Source organism: Hydra viridissima, unplaced genomic scaffold (assembly GCF_058129835.1).
Source record: "Hydra viridissima isolate aposymbiotic clone 2 unplaced genomic scaffold, HvirCarnegie_v1 scaffold_15, whole genome shotgun sequence".
NCBI classification, from domain to species: Eukaryota; Metazoa; Cnidaria; class Hydrozoa; order Anthoathecata; family Hydridae; genus Hydra; species Hydra viridissima.
The window spans coordinates 5,959,595-5,986,092 of NW_028324314.1; the positions used below are offsets into that span (position 1 = coordinate 5,959,595).

The 26,498-nt window shown below is 28.5% G+C and overlaps 1 protein-coding gene across 1 annotated transcript; it reads right to left on the reverse strand.

The window, feature by feature from the left end:
* Nucleotides 1-143: 143 nt before the first annotated feature.
* LOC149878390 (COP9 signalosome complex subunit 1-like) lies at nt 144-26,118 on the reverse strand. Its single transcript, XM_090072857.1, has 17 exons — nt 25,483-26,118; nt 24,859-24,959; nt 23,824-23,901; nt 20,469-20,553; nt 16,051-16,112; nt 10,483-10,533; nt 7,912-7,996; nt 6,411-6,515; nt 6,276-6,330; nt 6,109-6,194; nt 5,850-5,944; nt 5,594-5,699; nt 2,177-2,257; nt 1,648-1,785; nt 1,373-1,459; nt 311-358; nt 144-239 (listed from the first exon to the last, which is right to left on the reverse strand). Exons 1-17 carry the CDS (start codon nt 25,564-25,566, stop codon nt 210-212), a joined length of 1,377 nt encoding a protein of 458 aa, XP_089928983.1. The 5' UTR covers nt 25,567-26,118; the 3' UTR covers nt 144-209.
* Between the last annotated feature and the right edge of the window lie 380 nt (nt 26,119-26,498).

Here is a 26,498-nt window from a genome sequence, read left to right on the forward strand (position 1 = left end):
GGAGGCTGTCTGGGTAAGCTCTAAAACAATATTCGTGAATAGAAGAGCCCATAGCCCATAACTCAGCTTTGTAGTAAAACAAAATTATGTAATTACTGAAAACCATAACTAAATTTATCTTTAAATTATTAAAAACATATTCATGGAAGATATGAATGTATTTCTTCTTTACATAAAACTCAAAAAACGATGCTTAGTAATAAAGTTCTTTAACGGGTTACGTCATCATCACGGTTTGACTAAAGAAACAAAGGTCATTAAAAAAAAATAAATATTCATAAAAAATATTTTAGGATATAATATAGCTCACCTTGACGTGTATTTGATGTTGAAGCACCACAGTTCTTAGCAAAAGAGCCTTAAAAATATTATCAATATATGTATATATACGTACGGATATATATATATATATATATATATATATATATATATATATATATATATATATATATATATATATATATATATAAAGATGAAATTGTGTGTGTATGTGTGAATGTGCTCTATACAAATCCACAGATTTGATCCGATCCTCATCGGGTTTTGCACACAGGGCTAATTTCTCCCAGGGAAGGTTTTAGGCCAGGGTTGGACTTCCCCGGACTCCATGTTCAAGGTGCTTATGGTTGGAATCATGTTCCAGCCCCCTCCGACCTTTCTTGTCCCCAGCGAGGTTATAACGGAGCTAATAATTTTAATAGTTTTTACCATTAAAAACCAAAAAAAAATACGTTAGCGGTTTTTTATGATGATTTTTGAGGGATATTTTTGGAAAAGTATACCGTATAAATAAACCAGAAAATTTTTAAAGCAGGTTTTTGTTTGGAGAGATTGTGATTTATCGACGTGTTTATTGTGAAAACGCTAGTTTACCACAGTGTGGTTTAGTTCCCTAAAACATGACCAATTAGCTACAAATGCATTTTTGATTAACATAGTAAAGTCATATCTAGTAGCTGGAAAACCCGGAGCATTGCCATCATATCAAGGAAAGTCCGAAAAGACTTTTACAACCCTTGCATCATACAGGGAAATGCTTTTAGTAAAAGTTGTTGGTTATGATCAGTTAGGGAAGAGAAAACTATGAGTGTAGTCACCTGACCCTTGGGTGACCCCAAGTTAAAATTTTTCTTATTCTATATCTTTACACACACACACACACACACACACACACACACACACACACACACACACACACACACACACACACACACACACACACACACACACACACACACACACACACACACACACACACACACACACACACACACACACACGCACACACACACGCACGCAAGCACGCACGCACGCACACATATGCTGGTTTAATTTTTAAAATTTATCTGTACGAAATATGAAAAAAACTTACTTTTGTACGTTTTTCATACTCCTTTCCACATAAAAGAACTTTTTGGAATGTTGCACTCCTGTGGTCGATATCTCGAGCGTACAATATCTAACGAAAACATCTTCTAATAGATAGCTTTTTAGAACTTTCATAAAACAAAAAAACAAAAAAATACCAAGCTAGTATTTTAAACGTAGCTAAATGTTGACCGAAACAACCACAGCCAAAATTAGTTTTGTTGGATTTCAGAGTAGTTTATTAAGCAAATATCTTTATTAAGAATTCTTTTTAATTACCTTTTTACTTGAGTCAATTCTTGCCATAATTTGCCCGTCGAGGATGAGCTGTGTCAGTTCATCTTCGAGCGATTCAACCGAAGTATTAAACGATGTCGCCATCTTGTGAAGATCGGCCGACACGTATGGATTAAAATACTGTTTACAAGAAAAATTTTCCTAAACTGGTTTCTTAAAAGTAAATTGTTATTCTATAGGAAAATAAAATTATATAGGATAATATTATTCTGTAGGAAAATAGAGAAATAAATAGCTGACTTTTGTGGTTTCCTAACTTTCCTTGTAAAATTTTTAAAGATTTTTATGAAACTAATTTTTCGATTTTATTGTGGTTTTAGACTTTTAACATATTTTTTTACTTTAGATTATACATTATGCATACACTATACTAATTTATAACATTTACTTAATTTGTAATAAGTAAATGTTACAAGCTGTGATGTTATAAATTGTGCAAATTACAGTAAGTTAACAATTGTAATAAATAACGTAAAGCATTTAGTATAAAAAATATAAAGATATTCTGTACCTGCACCAGAGCTCTATTACGAATTTGGGAATAAAGTTTACCAACATGTTGATAGAGGTAAATATCTAACATTAGGTTGTCCTACAATATTAAACTTTTGATGTTAAATTAGAAATGATGAAACCCCTAAATATGAATTAATTTAAAATATATATTTATAAATTAAATAAAAAAAACCTTTTAAGTAAAATTGGAAATTAGTTTGCCAGATTCATTTATATATATTATACATACATACATACATACATACATACATACATACATACATACATACATACATACATACATACATACATACATACATACATACATACATACATACATACAATTGTGCCACTTGACTAAAAAAGGACATTCGTAAAACTTTTGTATGAACTGGACAATCCTAACCCATGCTTCATTGAGGTCGAAATTTTGAACAAAATCATCATTTTTTACTTATTAAATGAAAATGGTTCATCCTAGAAAGATAACTCGGGTCTGATTTTGTTCACTAAATTGTTCTCTTCAATTTTTATCATCTCCTTTATTTAGCTACAACCTATAGTTTTTGAGATATTTACATTTTTACATATATATTAGAAATAGGTTGAATTCTTCTATTATGCAACAATCCATAATAACTTAAATACTATTGTATAAGTACTTTTAAAATAAAATAAATTGTAATTTGTAATTTATTATTGAAAAGTTAATGAAATTACTTCAATTTAAGCTGATTGCTTAAATTTAACTAGTTTCATTAACTTAATTGATTGAATTATTTGATTAATTTAATGAATTGATATATGTTTAAATCTTTTATAAATATTGACTTGTTATATTCTTATTTATAAGGCCTTTAATCAATAAAGAATAATAATCATAATTAACTAAATAATTTTTTAAAACTCTTGTATTGTGTATTTAGTTGGGAAAAAAAAAACAAAACAATATACAAGATTTTTATTATTTATAAATGAACAGATTTTTTAATCATATTATACTACACATAGTTTTTTATAAAAGACAATTTTCATAAAATTAATTTACACTTTAATTCATTGTTGACAAAGCAGAGGCTCGGATAAGGAGGCCTTTGAGCAACCAGGAAATTTTTACCAACATTGAGCAACTACTTGTACTTCATATTTTGTTATGCATGATTTATAATCGGTTGTTAATTTAAAACCTTTTTCAGCCTCCTTTATCATTTACAACTTTTAATCCATTCACAATTTTTTACCTTTTAAATAAGGTAAAGTTTAAAAAAAATTCTAGATTAATATGCAAAAATTTCATACTAATTTTGAATCTCTTAAAAAAAGTAATTAATTGCAGTGAAGTAAAATGGTCCACATCTTTTTCTAATATTTCAGGTACTTCATTTAATTTCACTAATGGTTTCATATTACAGTAGTCATAAAGTTCTTCATCTTCATCTTCTAGAGATATTAACTTTATTGCCATTCTGCTTTTTATACAATTACTTAAAGAGTCGTCAAATAATGAGAAAGCAGCCTGTTCTGAATTGAGGTTCCATAAATGATTGATAATTTTTGAAAGTGAAATATCTGAGATAATTTATTGATTTTCTTGTATTTTATTGTAAAGAGTTATTAATATGTAAAGATTTTATTAATTGTAAGTCCTGGTTTGGGTGTGCTGGTTTATGGGCATCCAACCACACTTTTACGTAAATATTTACAATTTCAAAATTTGATATGGGTATAATTACTTGTTGCAGCCTCATCTTCAAATTTTGGCTTAGTTTTTTTATTAATGTTGGTCCATTCAATTTGAAATTTTTTGAAAATATCTGGTTGAGATCCAGTAGCCTTTCCCATTACATATTGAAAACCGATCCCAACACTATCTCCAAAATGTGGTGGCAATGTGAAAGGTAAAATAATTTTTTCTCCATTAATTGTTCCAACAAAATACAAGCATTCTTAACTTGACCAATATATATGTTTTATCAAAGCACATTGGTTTAATTTTGTTCAATGTGCCCACTGTTTAAGAGACAGATTTGACATGAATAGACAGATTTTGTCACAGCACTCCCTGCATTTTTTTAAATAAGGAATTCCAATTAACTGCTCTTTTTCTCCACAAATAATTAAAACTGCAACTTTCTTGATATTTTCTTTATTAAAAATATCTGGAAGTAACTTTCCATTGCAGTGCACAACAACTCCCTCTAAATCTAAATTAGTAAACCTTTTTTGAATAAGTTTTCTCCTTTCTTTTCTAAATTCTTGCCAGCATAAGTGAATGATACTCCTACTCACAATAAATTGCTGAGTTATCTCCTAGAAATTCTATTGTAGCTGATATTAGTTGAACTGCGTCTCTGTCTGAGATAGCATACCATCCAATAATAAGGATAGCTTTTCATTAATAATTTCTTCAATTCTGTGAGTTTATTTTTTTTCTCTTTTTAACAGGTTCCAGTATTGCCATGTCTACCTCCTCTGTGCATTGTAGATATCCTCAAACCCTTCTTCATCTGGTGTATTGCTTTCAAAGATTCAAAAACTTCTAAATATAAAATATAAAACATATAGCTATGATGAAAGAAAATATCAGAATAATTACCTTAAAGTAGTGAGGATTTTTAGACAAGTGTCATTTCTCTTCATTAATTATCAATTCTAGGCTAAAGTTCCAACTTTACTCTAATTCTTTATAAATTTATTAAAGTTATTCTTCTAAACTACTTTTTCCTATTTTTTTTTTTTTAGTCATTTTGTAAAACCTTTTTTTAAATCATTTTGTAAAAGGGAATATATATCCATAAAAAAATAAAGCCTTTTTGTAATTGGGAAAAATAAATTATTTGTAGAATAACAACCATTATTTAGAGGTATCATGAATTGATAAGAAACCACCTCAATATTTATTCCAATTTAAATATCAGAATTTAAAAATGCATTAACTTTTTTGTCAGAAAGGTTTTTTTAAAAATTTGTATTAATCTGACAGTAATAAAGAATAAATTGTAATAAAAGTACCAAATAAATGAATAATTATACATTAAAATAACTCACCTACATTTTTCCTATATTTTGCTAATCTCCTCATAATAAAACTTGAAGTGAACAACCGAGTGCACAAAATGAGATCTGAATCATGTTTGTAGGGTGAAAAGATTTCATTTTACAAACAAATTTCCCAATTTTTTTAAGATATCAACTTCAATAAGGCAGAGGGTTGGAATTGTCCAATTGAGCTAAAACTTCATGAATTGAATTTTTTATTTTAATTTAAAATTTCCTGAAAATCACATGGGGGAACTCCCTAAAGTGATTTTCCAGGAAATGTTTTTTTACATATAGCACTGTAACCACCTTAATACACACACATATGTACATGCAGATAGAACAATATTTTACATACTAACTAAATGTTACAATTAAATAATTTTTGAAATACCCTCATTTTGTCTAATAGATCAAGACATGTTGCATACTTAGAAGCATAAAATTTGAGCAGCACTTCACGGAGTTGAGGCTGAAGTTCCAGAAACTGCTTGAAAGAACTGAAAAAGAAAATGTTAAAGCAATTTAACTTTAATAATAGCTAAATATTTGATTTAGATATAAATAACTGTATAATATATGAAACTTGTTTAGGCTTGCTAATAGAGTTGTTTAAGACAGGTCCTGGCAAAATGTTTATACATAATAACCTGCTAGACAGAACTCTTTTGTGTAACTCTTCTCTATCAAATGTAGCTAATGCACATAAACCACCATAAATGGCAACATCTTGGGCACTTATAATCTGAGGATAATAAATATTAAAATAAGATATATAAAAAGCTCTTATTAGTCTCAATTTAATTAGTTACAATCACAATATTTTGCAAAGAATTGCGATATTTTTAAACTTTTTTCACATTTTCATCATCAATCTCAAAAATGATATAAAAGACAGGAAACACAAACCTCAGAAAATTCTAAGTGATCAAAAGTCACACTTAGGAATGAGCATGCAGCACTTTTGTATTGTTTTTGAGATAGTTCTGCAAGTCCTAAAAGACAAACTTATCTGATTTAATAAAACATAAAAAATTAATTACCAATAACAACCATTACAGTAAAAAATAGCGTACCTTGAGCTGCTTTAAGCTTTGCTATCACAATTGCATTTGCTTTTTTTTGTTTCTCCTATGGAATAGTAACAACATTAAACTTTAAAATTGATATATAATTAATATACTGATATAAAATAAAATTTTAAACTTTACATTTTGAGAATTAACTGCAGCTGGTGTTTCAAATAAATCTGGTATAGCTTCTGCCTTTCGCACAAAAGTTTGAACATGTGCCCAGTTTTGCATGAGAACACTGACCTTAACCAAAAAATTCAAAGTAAATTTTTATTACCATAAATTTATTAAAAACTTTTACCTGCTTATCTAAAATAATTTTGCACACCAAAGTTAATTTTTATTAATAAATGAAAATCCTACAATTTAGCAAAAAATGCACTTCAAATGTTTTCTTTTATATAGAAATAGCTTGTTGTAATTTATATGTTTAGTATGAGAAGTGAACAAGAAAAACTACACTAAACTTATTTTATCTTTTCTTTCCACAACCATTAAATTATGGATAACTACTTTAAATAAAAAAATCAATGTCAATCACTTTATAGTAATTTGAGAAAAAAGAAATTTATTTCTAATCACCAACCTTTTAACATTTTCTTTTTTTACACTGGGATTCTTGAAAACATTATTTTAGAAAACAGGTTGAGACTTTTTATTGAAACTTTAACTTTGCAAAAGAAGATCATGCGACTCATTGTTTTACATGATCATTGCACTTACTCTACCTAATTCATTCTTAAAAAAGCATCAGAAAATTGAGCTTACTTTACCTAATTCATTCTTAAAAAAGCATCAGAAAATTGAGCTTACTCTGCCTAATTCATTCTTAAAAAAGCATCAGAAAATTGAGCTTCAGAGCCATCTTCAAAAGCTGTCAAAACAAGCTGTTAAACAAAGTAATTGTAGTTAGGCTTTGTTTGACAGCTATTCTACTTAAATTGATGGTTGCAAATTGTCATTTAGTTGATAACTAAAAAAATCCAAAAAATTCTACTAGTAATCAAGACATTATTTGATATTGGAAACTAGTGAGTCAGCTACAACTTTATGTTTTTTATAAAAGACATTCACTTAATAATGAAAAAAAAAATAATAATAAATGTTTGATGTTGTTAGCACCAGAAATGTTGATAATTCTCAGTGAACATTTTGTGTATAGTGTAAAACTAAAATCTTAGAAGAAAAGCTTTGGTCTTTCTTTTTTAATTACACCAAAAGATGGTGTAGATAAAAAGAAAATTTGGTAGGTTATAAAAGACAGCAAAATTTAATGTAAAACAGATATTGAGGTTGATGAATTTTGTGTTATTTAGTGTTATTAAAAATTATCAAATTTGTAAATAATTTAAAGAGTAATTTTCAGGTGGCAGAATAAAGAAACTGAAGTAGTTATAATGTAAAAATATATATATATATATTAAGCATATAAATTAAAATTTTGTGGAAACCATAATTATAGTATAATATTAACATTATATAAGTATAATAAAATATAATTATGATTTAAATTTAGTATAAATATAATATTATAAATGATAAACACACTAATAGATATCAATATATAATAAAAGATGCTATACAGTTAAACTTGCAATAGAAACAACAGATTTGGCAATATTGATAAAATAGTAATTACCTTGATAACATTTAGGCACATGTTAATTATATGCTGAGCACATATGCAGTAATCACGGGCACGAGAGTAACATTTTAATGCATTGCTAAAGCAAAGAGGAAAATAATCTAGAAGCAAGTATATATATATAGCTACTAAACAGCAACTCTATTATTTTAATACTTTATAGTAGCAGATGGTTGTTAACCACATATCAATTTTGAACCCACTCTTCATAAAACATACTTTATTTTAAAAGCTTTTAAAAATATTTTGTACTTGGTGATTGTAAGAAGTTGTTTAAAACAAGAATGTAATGACATTCTTGTCAAATTTTTTTCAAAAATGTGTCTCAGCAAAAGAGTAAGTTATAGATTCTAGATACTGTATATTATGAGAAACCTTTTTAACATTACTGAAAAAAAAAAGAATTCGAAGTTTGAGAAAATTAAAGCATATCATAAATGTTTGATCTTACAAGTTCATATTTTACATAAAGTAAAAAAATGTCAGCACATTGACATTATCACAAGATTGCAAATTAGTATATAGGTTTAAAAGTAATAAAATAATATCTTTTATTTTATCTTAAAAATTTTATAACACGAAATACAACTTGTATAAAGTTTAAAAATAACTATATTCTTTTTCAGTAGATCTTTTTATATGAGTTTTACCAAAATTTTCATAATAAGTTTGGTGATTTAAAAATAAATGTTCTATTGCTACTTTTATGCACATAGTTTGTTATTGTAGATGCAAAAATATTTGAAAATAAAAATGAAAAAAACAGCCAAAAAGTGAAGAAGATTATAATAAGAAAATTCTTGACCTGGCCATGTATGGCACAATACACAAAGAAATTGCCAAGATGCTAAACAAGCCTCTGAGTACTGTCTACACCATGATTAAAGGTTTTTAAATGACTGTTTGTGTTAAGAGGAAGCCTAGCAGTTTGAAAAGGTCAGTTCAATCTCCTTAGTAGATTAAGGTAGTCAAGGGTTAAATTTCTTAGAATACAACAAAGAAAATGGAGCAAAATAGCTAAAGGGTTATCTTTAAGTGAGCACACCATCAAAAATGTGGTCAAGGAGGATCTCAAGGCAAATTCAAGAGTCAGGATTAATAAACATCTGGTTTTCCTACATGTCAAAAAAAATAGATTTGAAAGATCAAAGAAACTTCTGAGCCTCCTGAAGAAGAGACCAACAACCATCCTCTTCTCATATGAGAAATTGTTTATTGTTGATTTTGTCTCAAACAGTAGAACCAATAGCTTTATTAGTCATCAACCAGTCTAGGTAGTTCCTGTGGATGTAAAGTATACATTCAAGATCAAACAATTTTGACCTGATTTCCTCAGATAGTCTCAAAATCTCTCTGGGCTTTATCAAATTTGGTCAGAAAAATGACACCAACGAGTAAATTTGTATCCTGGAGAACCATGTTAAACCCTGGATTGGTGCAAACTACTTTCAAAATGACAATGCTATGATCCAGTAGGAAAGAGCACCTCCACGTACATCTTAGAAGACCTAGAGGTGGCTCCAGGAGAACTTGCCAAAACACTGGTCAGAAGAGTTATGGCCCCTTGGATCTCTAGATTTGCAACCTCTTGATTATTCAATCTAGTTATATCTGGAGTCAAGGGCTTGTCAACATCCCCACAACAGTGTCAATTTTCTGAAGACTGCTATCAAGAAGGATTAAAACAAAATGTCCAAGGACTGTATCCAAACTACCTGTTCCAGGTTCAGGAGTCAACTTGAAGCTGTGATTGATGCTGAGGGAGGACATAATGAATAAAAATGTGGTAAATGTAATTCTAAACACTTTTTAGAAAACAAAATTTTACAAATTTTGTGGTTACATGTTAGTTAACAGTGGACTTTTAAGGGACTACCTTAAAGTCATAAAGAACATTTAGTTGTATTGATAATTGTTAAAAAATTAAGATTTTGCTTCTTTTAACAAATCTATGGTGAAAAGAGATGGAAGATAATTGTGCAACAATATTAATGGAGTTCTTGCTGAGAAGTTAGCAAAGTAGAGGTTTCATGTCAAATTTTAATTTTTCTGTTTGTTACAAATTTCTGCTAATTTTATAGTAAATTTGATTTTTTCTCCAGTATATTGCCATTTGGAAAATAAAACCCATTTAGGTAAGTATCAAATCCCTTTTTTAAAAGATTTTAAATTATCCTATAATTTTGCCTTAGGTATGCCTCATTGATTGTATGCCTCATTATATATTGGATTTTGTTGTTGTAAGAACAGAAAATCATTTATATTTTGATATTTTACTGGGTATTAAATTAGATTTTAGATTTCTAGCAGTAGATTAGATTTTAAATTTTTAGTGTCAGACTTCTGTTTTCAGTTTTACATATTTTTTAACAGTTTTACATATTTTTTAACAGTTTTACATATTTTTTAACAGTTTTCCTGGGAAAAATAGGGATGTTATAGTATGAGGTTTTTTAAGTATTGATATATAAATAATATATAAAATAAACTAAATTTAAAAAATAGTTAAATTTGCACTAAGTTAAATATCAATTTAAATAAAACTGCAGCTATTATAAACTATACCTTAAATCACCACAATCAAGGCAATGATCACCTAAGTCATCATGACCACGCCTATAAAATAAATGTATTGTAAAAGTAAAAATGAAGTCACAATCATTTCAAATTTTATAAACATTTAAGAATTAACACTAAGTGTTTTAAAATTCATAATCAATATTTACAAAGTACTTTTTCAAGATTTAGTTGGTTTTACTAGCAGCCATTTCTGTCTGAAATGAAAAAGCTTCTCTAAAATACCTCATATAATACAAACAAATAGATCTTTTCTTACATAAATGCCTCCCCTTGCAATCTGCATGACCCTGCAGCAGATTATAAAAACATACATACCTAAAATGAAAGCTGTTTTTCTCACTTGAAGCTATTAATATATTGCAGAAGAAGCCATATTTTGTCATATTTTTAAAGGAACAGGTGGCTATGAAAATAGCTGCGTTGTCAAAACCATAGTTACTGGCCTAATGATTTTCTTTTGTTTCTAGGGTACCATGTCAAAGTCAAAGCTAAATTAAACTCTTATTCCATTAGAATAAACCAAAGGATAGCAGTTAATCTCTGAGTTGAAGATGATTTTCTACACACAGACAGATTACTCTTATTTATTTTAAATTTAAATATATATGAAGGTTTGAATTTAGAATGATTAGCCTCCCCACACTGTTTGACAAACTTGGATAGCGATTGCATTAAAAAAAAAAGGTTGAACACAATAAGATTAGGGAAACTTTAATTTTACTGAATTTTTTTCCATCTTAAATCTATATAAGGTAGAACTAAATAAAGAATTCTTTACTGTTTTGAAGTCTTTCATACATTTAAATTGAGATTCCTATTTCTCAGGTTAGAGCAGAAATAAGATACCTTAAGCAAGAACTAGAGAGAAATAATGGTGGGTCAAGTGTTCATTTTCTCAAGCTAGTTGCAGACTTAGAGAATTTGTTCATTTTAGATTTGAAACAGAGATATATTTAAGACATGATATTGATAAGCTGGAAAAGATTATAAGTAAACAAGAATCTATGAAATGTATATTGTGCTAAGTACCTTGATGTGTGGTGACAAACCTATGTACTCATTGTGTAATGTGTGGTACATGTGCAGTTCATCAGGCTGATTGTTCATTTTGTTATTAAAGCTATTTCACAAAAGACTACAACTGTTACTTCTGACTTTTTGTTTTTTGGGGCTTCTTTTGATTGAACCTAAAAAAACTTTTTTAGCTTTTAGCCATGTATAAGTAGTTATGTTAAAGTAGATATAATTCTTATTAAAACACAACTCTGGTGGTACCAAATACTATATCAAAGTATCTGCACTAGCTAGAGAAACCTTGAAAGTAATATATCTATAATATTGCAAGTTGGATTTTTATTGCATAAAGTTATTTTTCCATTAAATTTTTAATATCAATAACTCTAAGAATTTTTTTAATAGACTCTTTTAACAGAAAGGTCTTTTTCTGCATGGATAAGAAATACACTATTAATATACATTTAACCAAAAACTGCATACAACATCTTACAAGTTGAGTTTTTCTTATTCATATTTAAGACTGCTAGTTTGAACATGTTCAAGTTTGAACATTTGAACTTTACACTAAATATTCAATGTTCAAGTTTGAACTTTTTTTTCCTAAAAGTTCGAACTTTTAAAATTATTGCACCTTACTTAAATTCAATTAAAGGTAAATTAAAATTCTTAAGATTTTTCATGCGCATGCATGGCGTTCTCTTTTTTCTTACCTAAGTATTGGTAGGTAGGAAAATTCTAACCCAGAACCTTATATATTAGGAGAGGACAAAAGGTTTCAGTTCAATGAAGGATAGGGTTAGGAGGTTGCAACTTTTGATTAAGAAGAGCTTATAATGTTTTACTTGTTTTTTAAATTTTTGTGGGGTTTTAATTATCCAAAACTTAAGTCCCTAATTACATGGAAGGATTTATTTTTAAAGAAATAGTTATTTCTAAGTTGATTTTCTTTTTTTCTCTCTTCTAATATGCAAAAGGGAGACATTTCCATAAAGCTCTAAAGGTCAGGAATGATGATGACCTTCAGCTAAATATTATTAAAACATCTAGAAAAGAAAAAGCTTTAATTTGTGACTCAAGGACAAGGTGGAGCAGCACAATTGCTATTTTAGAATGTTTTTTGGAATTTTAATAAGAAATAAAAATAGTTTTGATTAGCAAAAACATAGATTTTCACTTAACATTGTCACTTAACAAATGTATTAAATGTAATTTGTAAAGAGGAATTTCAAAATGGCTAGAAAACCAACCATAGATGAATTCGATAAAATTTTGTTAGCTCAAATTGGTGTGTGGTTTATGAATAATCACGAAGAATGCATAAAGTGGTTGAGAGAATTCAGTTTGCTTGCTACTGTAATGATTTGTCTTGTTTACAACTTGCAGTGTAGCGAATAACTGTACACACACAGTGTAGATGGAACAATCTGGAGATGTACTGTTAAAAAGTGTAAAAAGACTATAAACATTCACAAAGGCAGCATTTTTGAGAAATCAAAACTGGAGTTGTGGAAGATCATTGGAATAACATACATATGGGCTCGTAGCATAGGCAAAAGTCTGGGACTGTCGCAAGAAGATATTCAAAAAGAATTGGATATTGGATGCAGGGAAACTATTAGAATTGGAACCAGTTTTGCAGAAATGTTGCAGTAGATTACTTTTTGAATAATCCTGTACAATTAGGCAGCCCTGGCTGTGTTGTAGAGATTAGCAAATCTTTTTTTGCTCGCCGCAAATGATCGTGGCAGAATTGTGGAAGGGCAATGAATATTTGGTAGTTATGAGCCAACAACAAAAAAAGGTTTTTAATCCCCATAGCTTAATGTGATGCAGCATTCTTTTGCCAATCATACATCGATAGATAAGGCCAGGCACAGAAATTAGGAGTGATATGTGGGGGTGCTTATAACACTCTTGGAGCACAAGGCTTTCAGCATGGTATGGTGAACTGTTTGCTTCACTTTGTAGATCCGGCAACAAACGTGACAACTAATCAAGTTGAAGCAATGTGGTGTTGCAGCAAAGCAAATTTAAAGCAATGTTTGGAACACATAGACATGATTCCTGAGCAAATCTCAGCAAATTCATGTGGATGCAGAGGTTTAAAGAGCATGCATTTTTTCACTATTGGGATTAAATTAGTACTAACTACCCAGTAAATTAGGTGTTCATGAAACTATTTGATGAACACAACTAATTATTTGTTGGTTTATATTTCTTTATATGTTGTAATGAATAAGTTTAGCAGCTTTTCAGTTAATGTTTTAATTTAAGTCATTTTTTTGTTCTTTGTATTTCTTAACGCTTGTAAAAACCAGATAGTTTCAGCGGTTTGAATTAATAGTTTTAAAACTATGATTAAAAAGTTTCAAAATGGAGTTAAAAGCAGCGTCATTTTTAATGGAAAAATGGAATATTCAAATGTGAATTAGGGTACTTTTTCTTTGTCAAAAATAAAAATGATTACCATTTTTTTCCGTTTCAGACAAAGTTCTTCCAGAATCTGCCAAAAAAAAAAAAGGGGGGTGTGAAACCAGACAATCGCTGAAAACTGTTGTTCATATCATCAAATCATGGAGTGAAAGCTACAGATTGAAATAGAAGTTAAGAAACCAAGAAAGAGGTCTATCAAGTTTACTTGATTGAAAAGTGATCAGGAAAATGGACGCAAATCCAGAGTATTTTACTTGGGATATCAAAAAAAAACTGGTGTTCCCAAGTCAACAATCCAACTCAAAAAGTGATATAGCTACAACACATACAGAAAGCAGAAATTCCCTGGAAGACCCTAACAGCAATTCAGCAAAGTATAAAGTTGCAGTCAAAAATTCCTAAAAAAAAAGCTTTGATGAAATCAAAAGTGCATTATTCTGGATAAAAAATCTACTGCAAATTCAACTGTTTAACACTCTCAGGCCAGCAATCTTACACAGTCCCAATAAGAACAAAGTAGATTATTTTGCTAAAAGCAATTAAAACTGAAAAATTTGGCAAGCCATCTGTTTGTATGATTTCAAAACTCAGTCATTTTTGACAAACCAAAACATGAACTCTAAAGTTTACATAAAAGAGTGTTTAAAAAAGCAACTTATTCTAAAGTTCCGAAAGCATGATGATCTGCCTGTCTTTTGATGAGATCTTGCATCTTGCCATTACTTAAGCAGTATAATCAAATGGTATCAACAAAATGGTGTCAATTTCGTCCCAAAAAACAGGAATCCACCAAATCTGCCACAACTTTGTTCAATTAGAAAATATTGGGCAAGCATGAAATGTCAGCTTCAATAGACGGGCAAAATTGTGGCAGACATCAATCAATTCTGCCAAATATGGGGTCTGGCATCACAAAATTTTATGAGAACTGTCACCCAAAAGCTCATGCAAGGTGTCTATACTACATCAATAAAATATTGTGATAAGCTTAACAATGATATTTTCTAAAAGCTTTTTTATATTTGCAGATAAACTTGATTTAAAACAAGAAATAATCAAATTCAATTAAATGGTCCTTGAAATATTTCAAAAATTCCATCGGTTATTATCATTCGGACAGTCTTTTATGTACTTAAAATAAAATCATGCCAACAAGAAAACCAAAAGTTAGAAAAATAGCATATTCAAAGAATGCAAACAGTTGCACTGATCAAAAATATCTTAAAAAGGCTTGGAAACAAGAAAAATAATTATGACTCAACTCATGGGATTTGATTTTCAGAAATCTTACAGGAAAAGAGATAAATAATATACAGTAAACTCCCAGTTATTCGGACCTCCTAAGGGAATAAGAAATAACTTTGAATAACCAAAATTTAGAATAACTGAGTTTGTTAGTTTGTTAAGAAAAATTCATGGGGAAGGAAAATTGTTTTGAATAAGCAGGAAACTCGAATAACCGGAAGTTTACTGTAAAATCATTTATACTATATACAGAATATATAATTATTTTTGAGAAATTTCCTAAGCTTTCTAAAGTTAATATTCTAAAAAATCTCTAATTCAAGGGGAAAATTTAAACTTGTTGAATAATGAAAGAAGGAAAGAGTAAGGAAGGAAGAACATGAAAAAGAAGCATTATTTCAATCAAAATGGATTGTGTTTGTGTTGATTCTGTGTGTATGAAAAAAATCTAAAGCAATTTTCTGTCAGCTAAAGATGGAAATTATTGAGTTAGTATCAATATCAATGATAAATACAATTTTATTATTGTATATACTTGTGAATATATTAATTTAAGGTTAACCAGATCATATCTTATTTTTAAATCTGATTTGCATTAATAAATAATACCTGTGTATAATACACCTTTAAGACACCTGATCTAACTATATTTAGTCTAATTACCTTAATTTTTGAAATATAACCAAAAAAAATTATTACATTAAAAATCTTAACTTATGCTACTATTATAAATAGATAATAATAATAGAACAAAATATAACAAAACATAATAGAACAAAAAAAAGTTAACACAACAACACAAAATTGAAACAAAATAATAAAGATTTTGATAAACACACACTTTACATTAAAACTTACCGAATGCTTTCTTTTATAGAATTATTTTTATATGTTTTCAAATCTTGCTCCAGCTTATCAAACTAAAATAAAATTGATAAAATATTTAATGGAAGAACTTCAAAAAACTGTGAAAAATCTTTTTAGATTTTCTTAAGACAATATGTACAAATTTACAATGGAGTTACAGTTCAAAAGATTCTGACTAGGCTGGTCTATTATTCAACTAGTTTTGTTTGTCTTTTTTTAATTTATCTTGCCTTACCATTATTTGCCTTACCAACAACTCTCTACAGATTTATTTGATGAGATCTGATGATATAAGTTTAAGTTCATGTCACAAAAGAAGAGACCAAAGTGTCCTTTTAACATTTCTTTTAAACTTTAGTTAAATAAAATTCCTTTTAATGAATGATTTTAGTAAGGACTAAAATTATCAAAATCTAATTAAATTATAACCAAGTTAATATTAATGTTAAATCTGTGTTATACATTTAGTAGAAAAAGTTTTTTTAAAAGTTGTTGTGTAGCTGAAGGTCAATCCAAATAAATGCATAACTTTTGTGAAAAAAAAACTTAAAAAATTATCCAAAATTTTAAATCTAATTAAACTTCAGAATCAAACATAATCCTTCTCTGAGCTAAAAGTTTTTTATCTAATTTTTTTTATCTATTCTAATTTATTAAACTGAAGTTAGTTCTATAGGAAATGTATCTTTGTTAGCAATCACTGCTGATATAATTTGCTACCAATTTCATATTTATTTGAATGAATGAAAGTATAGTGTGTTTCCAATTACACAGTTTTTTTTAAGAATAAATAAAACACAGCTTCAATTCAGTTTCAAAAACATTTTATTGGTAAATTAAGTATCGATTATTACATTTATATAAGAAAAATATCTTTCATATGGTTTCTTCATGCAGCTCCACAGATGTCAACTCTTTTGTTAAAATTTTTCATGACATTTTGACATAATTGAGGCTCTAAGTACAGGAATCAATTGTAGGTTATTCTTATAGACCTGGCTTTTCATGTAACCCCAAATAAAATAATTCAACAGTGATAAATCTTGGTGGTAAATTAACATCAACATTTCTGCTGATAAAACATCCGGGAAATTAGGTATGCAATTAAAGTGATTGTTTCATTAGCAAAGTGAGGTCTAGGACCATTCTGTTGGAACTAAATGTCCTTGAGATCAATATTAATTAATTCAGGCCGCAAAAATTTAGTTATCATCAAATGATATTGATCCTGATTGACAATTACAGCTTCACAAGCAGCATTTTCAATGAAGTAAGGTACAACTACACCGACCACTACAACTGTGTTTTTCAGTTTTTTGATCTTCTACCAAACCAGTCTCTTAAAATTTTTTAAAGAGAGCTTTCAGACGGATGATTATGTAAACAATAAAACTCATGTAATTTTTAAAAACACTTTTTACAAAACACTGATTTTTATAAAAGAATTCAAAATGTATTGTATATGAAGACACTTTTAAAAATGTCTTACATCACACTTCTTAAATGTAAAAATACCTAAACAAAATCAGTGCCCCACCTATATTTTATTTATTCTTTAAAAAAGTGCACAGTTTGGAAACTTTTTGTTTTCTCTTTATAACAAGCTGAAAACTCATGGTCGTGTTCCTTCATGTTTACTTTAAAATGTTTAAAATTAATGATATCCTGGAAATTAATCCAGGATGTATATTATTTCATATGAATATGGTATGCCGTATTAAACTTTAAAGTGATTTCTTCTAGGAAGTTTTTTCAGGGTCAGAAAAAATTAAACCAGCCTACCATATTCAGTTTTATTTCGGTTTTTTAAATTACAGTATTTTTATCCCTAATTTTGATCTTTAAAAAAAAATTTTTTTGAGCCTAAAATGATATTTTTATGCTTTTTTAATTTTAGATTTTAAACCTAAATATAAAATAAACCTTTGGTAACTGACTGTTCCTTTTCATCAGTTAAAAGATTCTTCTTAAACTTTTAGCATAATTAAAGGAAAGAATGTCATTTGGAAGTGGAAAAAAATAAAGATGTGAGTGTTTCAAAGTTTCTATGGTTGATAAGAACACAGTTAAGTCTGATATAAGTTGATAAGAACACAGTTAAGTCAGTAATAAAGTCAAGCATGTTCATGCGCATCTAGAAAAATGCAACACATAAAAAGCCTATGAACAAGAATGTATGCTTGGAAGCTCAATCATCAATAGTAGTGTTGTTTCTAATGCTAGAGATCTGTGAAATATGCTGGTTTCTGAAAGTCCAGTTTCTACCCCAACTCAAGTAAGCTGAAACATTCTAATCTAAATGATTTCATTATCAAAACATGCACCTTTCAAAAAGATTCTTTTAATAAGCAGGTTGCTTGGTTTTTCTTCAGTCCAATGCCTACCATTCAACTCAGTTGAGGGACTAGAGTTTCAAAAACTGGCAGCACTGCCATCTTGAAGCAAATTGTAGAAATTCATAAGTATTTCAGAAATATTCATCTAGCCCATGGATTGTTATAGAAAAAATAGGGATGCATACCACAGTTGCTTGATGAGACAGATTGAAACTCATAGGTTGCATGCTTAAAAACCTACAAAAGCAACTACAAAATTTATTCCAAGATCTGGGGGAGAATATGAAAAAAGTGCCCACAAAAATTGGGAAATTTCAGGTATTTTTTTTTACCCTCAATTTTTTAAAGAAGGTTTTAGATAGTTAATATTGGATTATATAAGAGAAGCAGCATCTTTTTTTGAACAAATGAAGGCATTTGGAGCCACCCTAAACAAAATGAAAGGAGACTCTTATCATCTCTCCGGAATTTTATGTTAATATATGGATGTTCTTATTGAGAGGTGGTTCTCAACATCTGGGTTCATTTGGACAAAGCTTAGAAACTAGTTATGTTCAGAGAAAACAGTGAAACTGTTGAAGATCTACAAAGTTCTTTATAAAACTGATGAATAGATAAACATTTTGAAAAATAAGCAAATAAATAAACCATAGAACAGTATAAAATAAACTCTGCAGTGAATAAGAATATTGGTAAAACTAAAATCTTAACATGCTTTTAGATTGGAGGCCAGAGATTTGAAATATGGCTCATTTTTATGAAAAGAAAAAAAAAATTTGTAACATTTCTTTGAAAAGTAATACATAAGTACTTTTTGGTAAAAATGAATGCATTGAACAGCTATAAACTTGGCTTAATGCCAAAAAATCCTTGTTTTTATATTGTTTTCCTTCAAAAAGACACTATTTAAGGATTGAGAATGCATAAAGTTTAACTTTTATAACAGGTTTTTTAAGGTGGGTTTTTTATACCAGCCCTGTTATTTATTGATATCAGGATCCCAAACATTGCAAGATGTAATAATTTTCATCTTGAAAAACAAAATTTGATTTAATGTTCAGGAATTTGAGAGTATGTATTTTTTTGTTTATTTTGATTTTGTAATGAACAAAATTTACTATCAATTAAAGATTTGCTTTTACCAGAAGCAGTTGTACAGCTCCATACCATAGCAGAACTCTTCCATACTATTGAAATTTTATTTTTTGGCTCAAGTACCATACCTTACTTGCAACCCATTTGGACTCATCATATTGAGGGAAATATTTTAAACCTGCTTTTATCAAACCAATCAATTTAATTCCATAGAATTGCAGCTTCTTTTTATAACTTGTAATAAAACTCAATCACTTAACATTATTGGCATTACTGACCAAGTAATTGTTTTGTGCAACTCTTCCATGATAACCTATTCAGTATATTTTGTACAGTTTGTATTGAGCAATATTACTTAAGAAATCCTACATTTAGCCAGTGATGGCTAACAAATGTGTAAACTATGTATTACATGTAATCATTGACTTGTGATGGTTGGTCAAAATTTTGCTTTACTAAGCAAATTGCATCAACTGGCTCAGTAAAATAAAATTTTGACTGACCATTTTAAAATCAATGAGCCAGTTGCATCAAAGTTATGACATAAAAATTTTTATCAGTTTTGGGAACAACTTTAGCAACTTTATGTTCAGTTGTGTTACCTTAATGTAAATTTTGTTTTTCAAACAAAATTTCAATTTTAACTTTAGTAATTAAAATATTTGTTTACAGCATCTTTACTAACAGCTAGTTGTATTTTAAAGGAGATTTTCAGCATTTTGAAAATTGAAAAGAAGTAAAAAGAAATGTAGAGGTGGTAAAAGCCTTTTTTAGTGACTTTATGTAATGTATATGGAATGACTAATTCTTAACTAAGTTACCATTCATTCATAAAGAGATGTTCAATAAACTAAAGCATTTGCTTAGAAAAATTTACAAAATGATATTCTGTCAAGAAGTCAGATGAGGTCAAACAACCTCAAATTCTATTATTTGGAAGTAATTATTTACATGGATTTTATTTTATTCATATAGTACCTTTATTTGGGCTTTCTTATTAGTTGTTTCAATCCATTGTCCATCTAGTTCTGATTGCTTTCCAGAATCATCCTGATCATGTGAGCTAAATTAAAAAAAGTGCTTAAAATATTTTGTGCAGTTCTCAATTTTTCAAAAAAAAAAAAAAAAACATAACAAAAGCTATTTTGAAAGTTCTTTTAAAATTTTTTTAAATTATTGCTTTCAAATTCTAAGCAGTAATTCCTAAGCATTTTTTATAACTACACAAGATGGACATTTATTGTTTTGATTTTTTATCTCACTTTTCTTTAAATTTTTGCATTACCTTTGTTTTTAAAAGCAACATTTGGATGATTTACTTCATGTAAATAAGTTAAATTGGTCTTAACCACATCAAGATATTGTGTTAGAAAGAAAGTTCTTGCATCATTACAAATGGATCTCATTAGAACATCACACTTGCATCATTACAAATGGATCTATTATTAGAACACGAGAAAGTTTATTATTTTCTAGAACAGTATAGCATTCCCATAGTAATCCATCAATGGTACATTATTTTCTAGAAATCCATGCACCTATATAAGCAAGTACAGATAACTCACTTGACATAAAATTTCAGATCAAAAATCCCATATTTGACACTGTATCTTAATATGGGTTCCAGGTCTGTCATTCTGCAAGTGAGGCTGAACATAATAATCTTCCCATACATCCCCCCCCCCCCTCTCGGCAGCCAATAGCACTGGTCAACAAGTCTGAGTCTTGAGATAATGTATGTGTTTTTTTTTGCACTAAAATATAGTTTTAGTGTGAAATATATTGTTTCTTTATTTTTAGGGTAATTATTTCAATAAAATTAACTAATAATGCCTAGAAATTGCAAAAATTCACCAGACGCCTTTTGCTACATTTGTGGGCAATTTAGATTGTCAGGGCAGCAAAAGAAAATCACTCCAGAAATCTGGAAAATTTACAAGCTGTATTTCGGTTGTCCTTTGGGAGATCAAGATAAAATTTGGGCACCACATGTGGCTTGTTACAGTTGTTGCAGCTTATTACAAGATTGGATAAACAAATGAAGGTCTTCTTTTTGATTAGCCAATGATTTGGAGGGAACCAAAAGAACATACAATGACTGTTATTTTTGCGCTGTTAATACTGCTGGATTTTTGTCAAAAAATAAGCACCAAGTTGTGTACCCGAATTTGGATTCGGCCTTGAGGCCTGTTCCTCATTTCAGCACCCTGCTTATTCCAGTACCACCCGCTGATGGATTAGACTCTGTTGAAGACGAATGTGTTGTTGATGTTGAATGTCAAGATGCCGCTGATGTTGACTTTGCTCCAGATATTGACAGCGAAGAGCCCAAAGTTTTCACACAAGGTGAACTGAATGATTTGGTTAGAGAGTTGTCCCTTTCCAAGGAAAAAGCTGAACCTTTGACAACAAGACTGAAAGAAAAGAATTTGTTAGCAGTTGGTGTCAAAGTATCCCAATTTCGAAAGCGTAACAACAATTTATCTAGGTTTTTCACAATTGATGGACCCTTGTGCTACTGCATCAATGTCAATGGTCTTTTTGAAAATTTATCCCAAGTGCATTCGCCTCATGATTGGCGCCTTTTCATTGATTCATCCAAAAGGAGTTTGAAGGCCGTGTTGTTTCATATTGGCAATCAGAAGCCATGTATTCCAATCGCTCACTCTGTACACTTGAATGAAACTCATGAAAATATGAAAATATTACTAGACACTATTGATTACAAAACTCATCAGTGGAACATTTGTGGTGATTTGAAAGTGGTTGGTATGCTAATGGGTATGCAAACAGGGTTTACCAAGTTCTGCTGCTTTCTTTGTTTATGGGATAGTCGTACTTTGAATGAACATTACGTAAAACATGATTGGATGTTAAGAACTGAATACGAACCTGCTGATTCAGTTTTACCTAATGCTTTTTAACTGAACAAAAGCATTAGGTAAAACTGAATCAGCGGGTTTTCAATACTTGGTTGAAAAATTTCCCAAAATTAGTGCAGCGAAACTCAAAGAAGGCGTTTTTGTCGGACCCCAAACTCAAGAGGTTTTGAAAGACAATTGATTTGAAGAGTCACTTACTTCCGACAAAAAAGAAGTGTGGAAAGCATTTGTATGGGATTGTAAGAACTTCTTGGGGAATCACAAATCATGTGAATATGAGAATTGTATTCAAAAGCCACTCGATTCGTTGCAAAAAGTGGGCTGTTGTATGTCATTGAAAATGCATTTTCTGCATTTGCATTTGGCATTTTTTCCTGAAAGTTTGGGCACTGTGAGTAATGAACAAGGTGAACAATTCCACCAAGATATTCAAGTGATGGGAAAGCGATACCAAAGATTCTGGAATGAAAGCATGTTAGCTCCCTGCTGTTGGATGGTTTACTGTGATGAACCAGAAAAACTCTACAAAAGGAAGTCATATTCAAAGAGATTTTGAGTGATTTATATGCTTTAGTCAACAGTCTTTAAACTATTAAATGTGTATAAATGTTTATGAATAAACCTAGTCACAGAGACTTTGACTTATTTGTATAGAAACATAAGTGATGCTTGAAATATTGGGATAAAAAAAACAAAAAAGATCAACAATGACACAAAATCCTTTAAATGACTTAGAAATTTTATCTATTGAAGCAAAAATAGCTATGAAAATTAATTTTGAAGAAGTTATTAATTTGTTTGCAAGTCAAAAGGCAGTGTTTAACATTATTTTTTGTACACTTTTTCCTAACTTTAACTTTCAAAAGATTAAAATAGTTTTGACTTTTAAAAGATTTAATTAACTTCATTTGAAATTTTCAATGGCCAGAGCATGCTTTTAGTGGTCCTGGCTATACGATTGATCATAATGAGGGCCCATTAAGAAAACTTCCCCAGGACCCGAAGTTTCTTTCAGCAGCTATGCTTAAGCTTATAGAGACAAGATGGGAAATCCCACCCAACATATTTTCCAGACATTGCTTAGAGCAACTATCATATTTTATATTTACTCATAGTTCTTTTTTAATTAAAACATGTTATTATTTGCATTTATTGCTAACTTTTAAGAAAATTTTTAACTAATATTTAAATCTGTTTTGTTAAAAATAGAATAATGTGGATTATTGATTTGAAAAAAAGGGAAAATAAGTATTTTGTGTTTATTTTTGATTTCTTTAAACAAAGATAATAATAAAAAAAAAAAAAAAAAGAAGAAGAAGTAGAGATAATGATAAATAAAAAACAAACACTTAGAAATTTATACAGAGAACAAATAAAATCAAGAAGGTAAATTTCAAAATATTTACAACAATTCTTTAAATTTAACTCAATAAAGTTAAATTTACCCTTACATAGCTTCATTCAATTTAAGCATAATGTCTCTGTACATATCAGTATAGTGGGTTGTTTTCACAGCAGAAGCAGCAGTTCTAAGAGCAATTTAAGATAATTTAATTAATGCTTTATAGTAAAGTTTAATTTCCAATCTGTTGTACTTTTTCTTTATATAAACTAAGAGTGTTTAATGATATAATGATGATGCAATGATGAAACAAGAGCAAGACAAATGAGTCATATACCTGTTTCAAAAGTGTCAAAAGGTGATCTTTGATGATCATCATTACATATTCATAATTGGATCATCATGACATCATTAAAAACTTTTAGTTTTTGTAAAGAAAAATAACAATAGTTTAGAAATGTAACCTTACTATACAACATCATCATTTAGTCAAACCACAGACTACATCCTACAACTAATTTTCAAATGGTGAAAGATAAATCCTTCTATCTCTCTTTTATCAACTTTAAAAAACATTTTTTTCATTTTGTATTAACAAATTTATTTATAATTAAAAAGCATAGAGAATATAATTTAAATACATACATACATAATTTGTAGAAAAACATTCTACTTTTTTTTTAGATTATTAATCTTATATCCCATTAAATATAAGTCGGCTAACTTTTTACCGTAAATAAAATTACTCAACGAACAATTTAGTCTAACTAAAAAATAGCCGACTAACTTTTTAGTCTAACTAAATTTAATCAATTAACTTTTTAGTCTAATTAAAATTATTTGACTAAAACAAGATTTAGTGCTAAAAAAAACTGAATAACCTATACCATGGAACTATATGAACATAATATGAATTATGACAAATAAATCAATTTAATGACATTCATCAAATTTTATTGTTTTTAAGAAATTTAAGATACATAATATAATTTGTGACAATTAGGTATAAAAATGTTTTGTTTGTACCTAGTATTGTCCCAAATTTTTTTTTATTGAATTGGTTTGTTAGATAGAATAAAAATTGGTTTGTTAGATAGAAAAATGACTCTACTCTGCATTTAATAAAATAAATAATTATGATTACCTAAGGGAATCAGCAGAATAACTTGGGCAATGTTTTGCAATGAAGACCAACCTTTGAAGTTTAGCTAGTCCAACATAACTAGAAGCATATGCATCCAAATCCTAAAATCCAGAATTGTAAGATATTTACAAGCCAAATAATTCATATATATATATATATATATATATATATATATATATATATATATATATATATATATATATATATATATATATATATGCATTATAATCATATTAAAACTATGTTTTTTATATCAACAAACCACGCTATCAAATTAACAAAATTATTTTTTAAATCAAAACTATACTGGTATAGTTATCATCAATAATCTTAGATATACCTTTGATACTAATACTGTACATTAATGGTGCAGAATGAAATGGTGCATAACAAAATGGTGCATAACAAAATAGTGCAGAAAACAGGTCCATTAATGTACTTTATTAGAACCAGAAGTACAGAAGTACCTAAGATTATAAAATGGATTGGATATTTTTTACTCATGCATAATTATATTTATAACTGTTTTAAATTCAAACTCCTTATAAGTCATGCCTAAAAGCTTAATGTGCAGATAATAAAAATTTTAAAACTAAATCACTTTAATTTTTAAAATTAGAATACCAATGTAGGGTTTTCAACTATAAAAGAATCGTCTCTGTTAAGTGATTCATTATCAACAAAATCCACTTGCATTGGCTCACTCATCTAAGATTTTATTTTCAAAAAGTTATTATACACAAATGATAAAAATAAAAGCTTAATAATAATAAAAATAATAATAACAGTAATAATAATAGCACATGAAAATAAATCAAAAAACAAAATTTTATTTTGTAAAACTCTTTTAACAAAAGGTCTAATATATTGGAGATGAGATAATTCTTTATTGATTTTTAATAGGAGCAGAAAAAATAAATTGGAATCACTATAGATGGTGCTCCTACTATGCTGGGTTGTGGACTAAAAATTTTTGCTAGACTTTCTCAAAAATACAATTAATTATTTTAAACAGCTGTTAGATTATCTGTTAGAAAATATTGAAAAGATTTTATGAACTTGGAAAGGTTTGTAAATTTAGAAAGTCATGAGATTTTTGATCCTACAGAAGTAATTTTGAAGAATGCTTTTAATATGAAAATTTTGAAATATTACACCTTTGTTGTTAACATGATGGGTTCTAATTAACTCTAATTGCAACTTAAAGGTGGAATTGCAAATGTTTCAAAGAAATTGTTGACCATTTACAAAATCTAATCAATTTAAAAAACATTTTCCAAATTTGAAAAATCTGTTTTTCTGCAATTTAGAATTGTTTCCAGAAGGCATTTATGAAGAATTTATAGGACAAAAAAATTATGTGATTTCAAAATATCTTATAAAAGGACTATTTTTTGCTAATTCAGGATTAAACTATCTTGTTTACAAGACACTTAATTTAAGTTTTTCGTTTTATATATATATATATATATATATATATATATATATATATATATATATATATATATATATATATATATATATATATATATATAATAGTACCGGGATAAAAATAATAGAAAGAAAAAGTATATGAAACGTCAAAAAGGTAAATGTAAATTATAATATCTAAATATATTTAATCACTATCTCCGCAAATA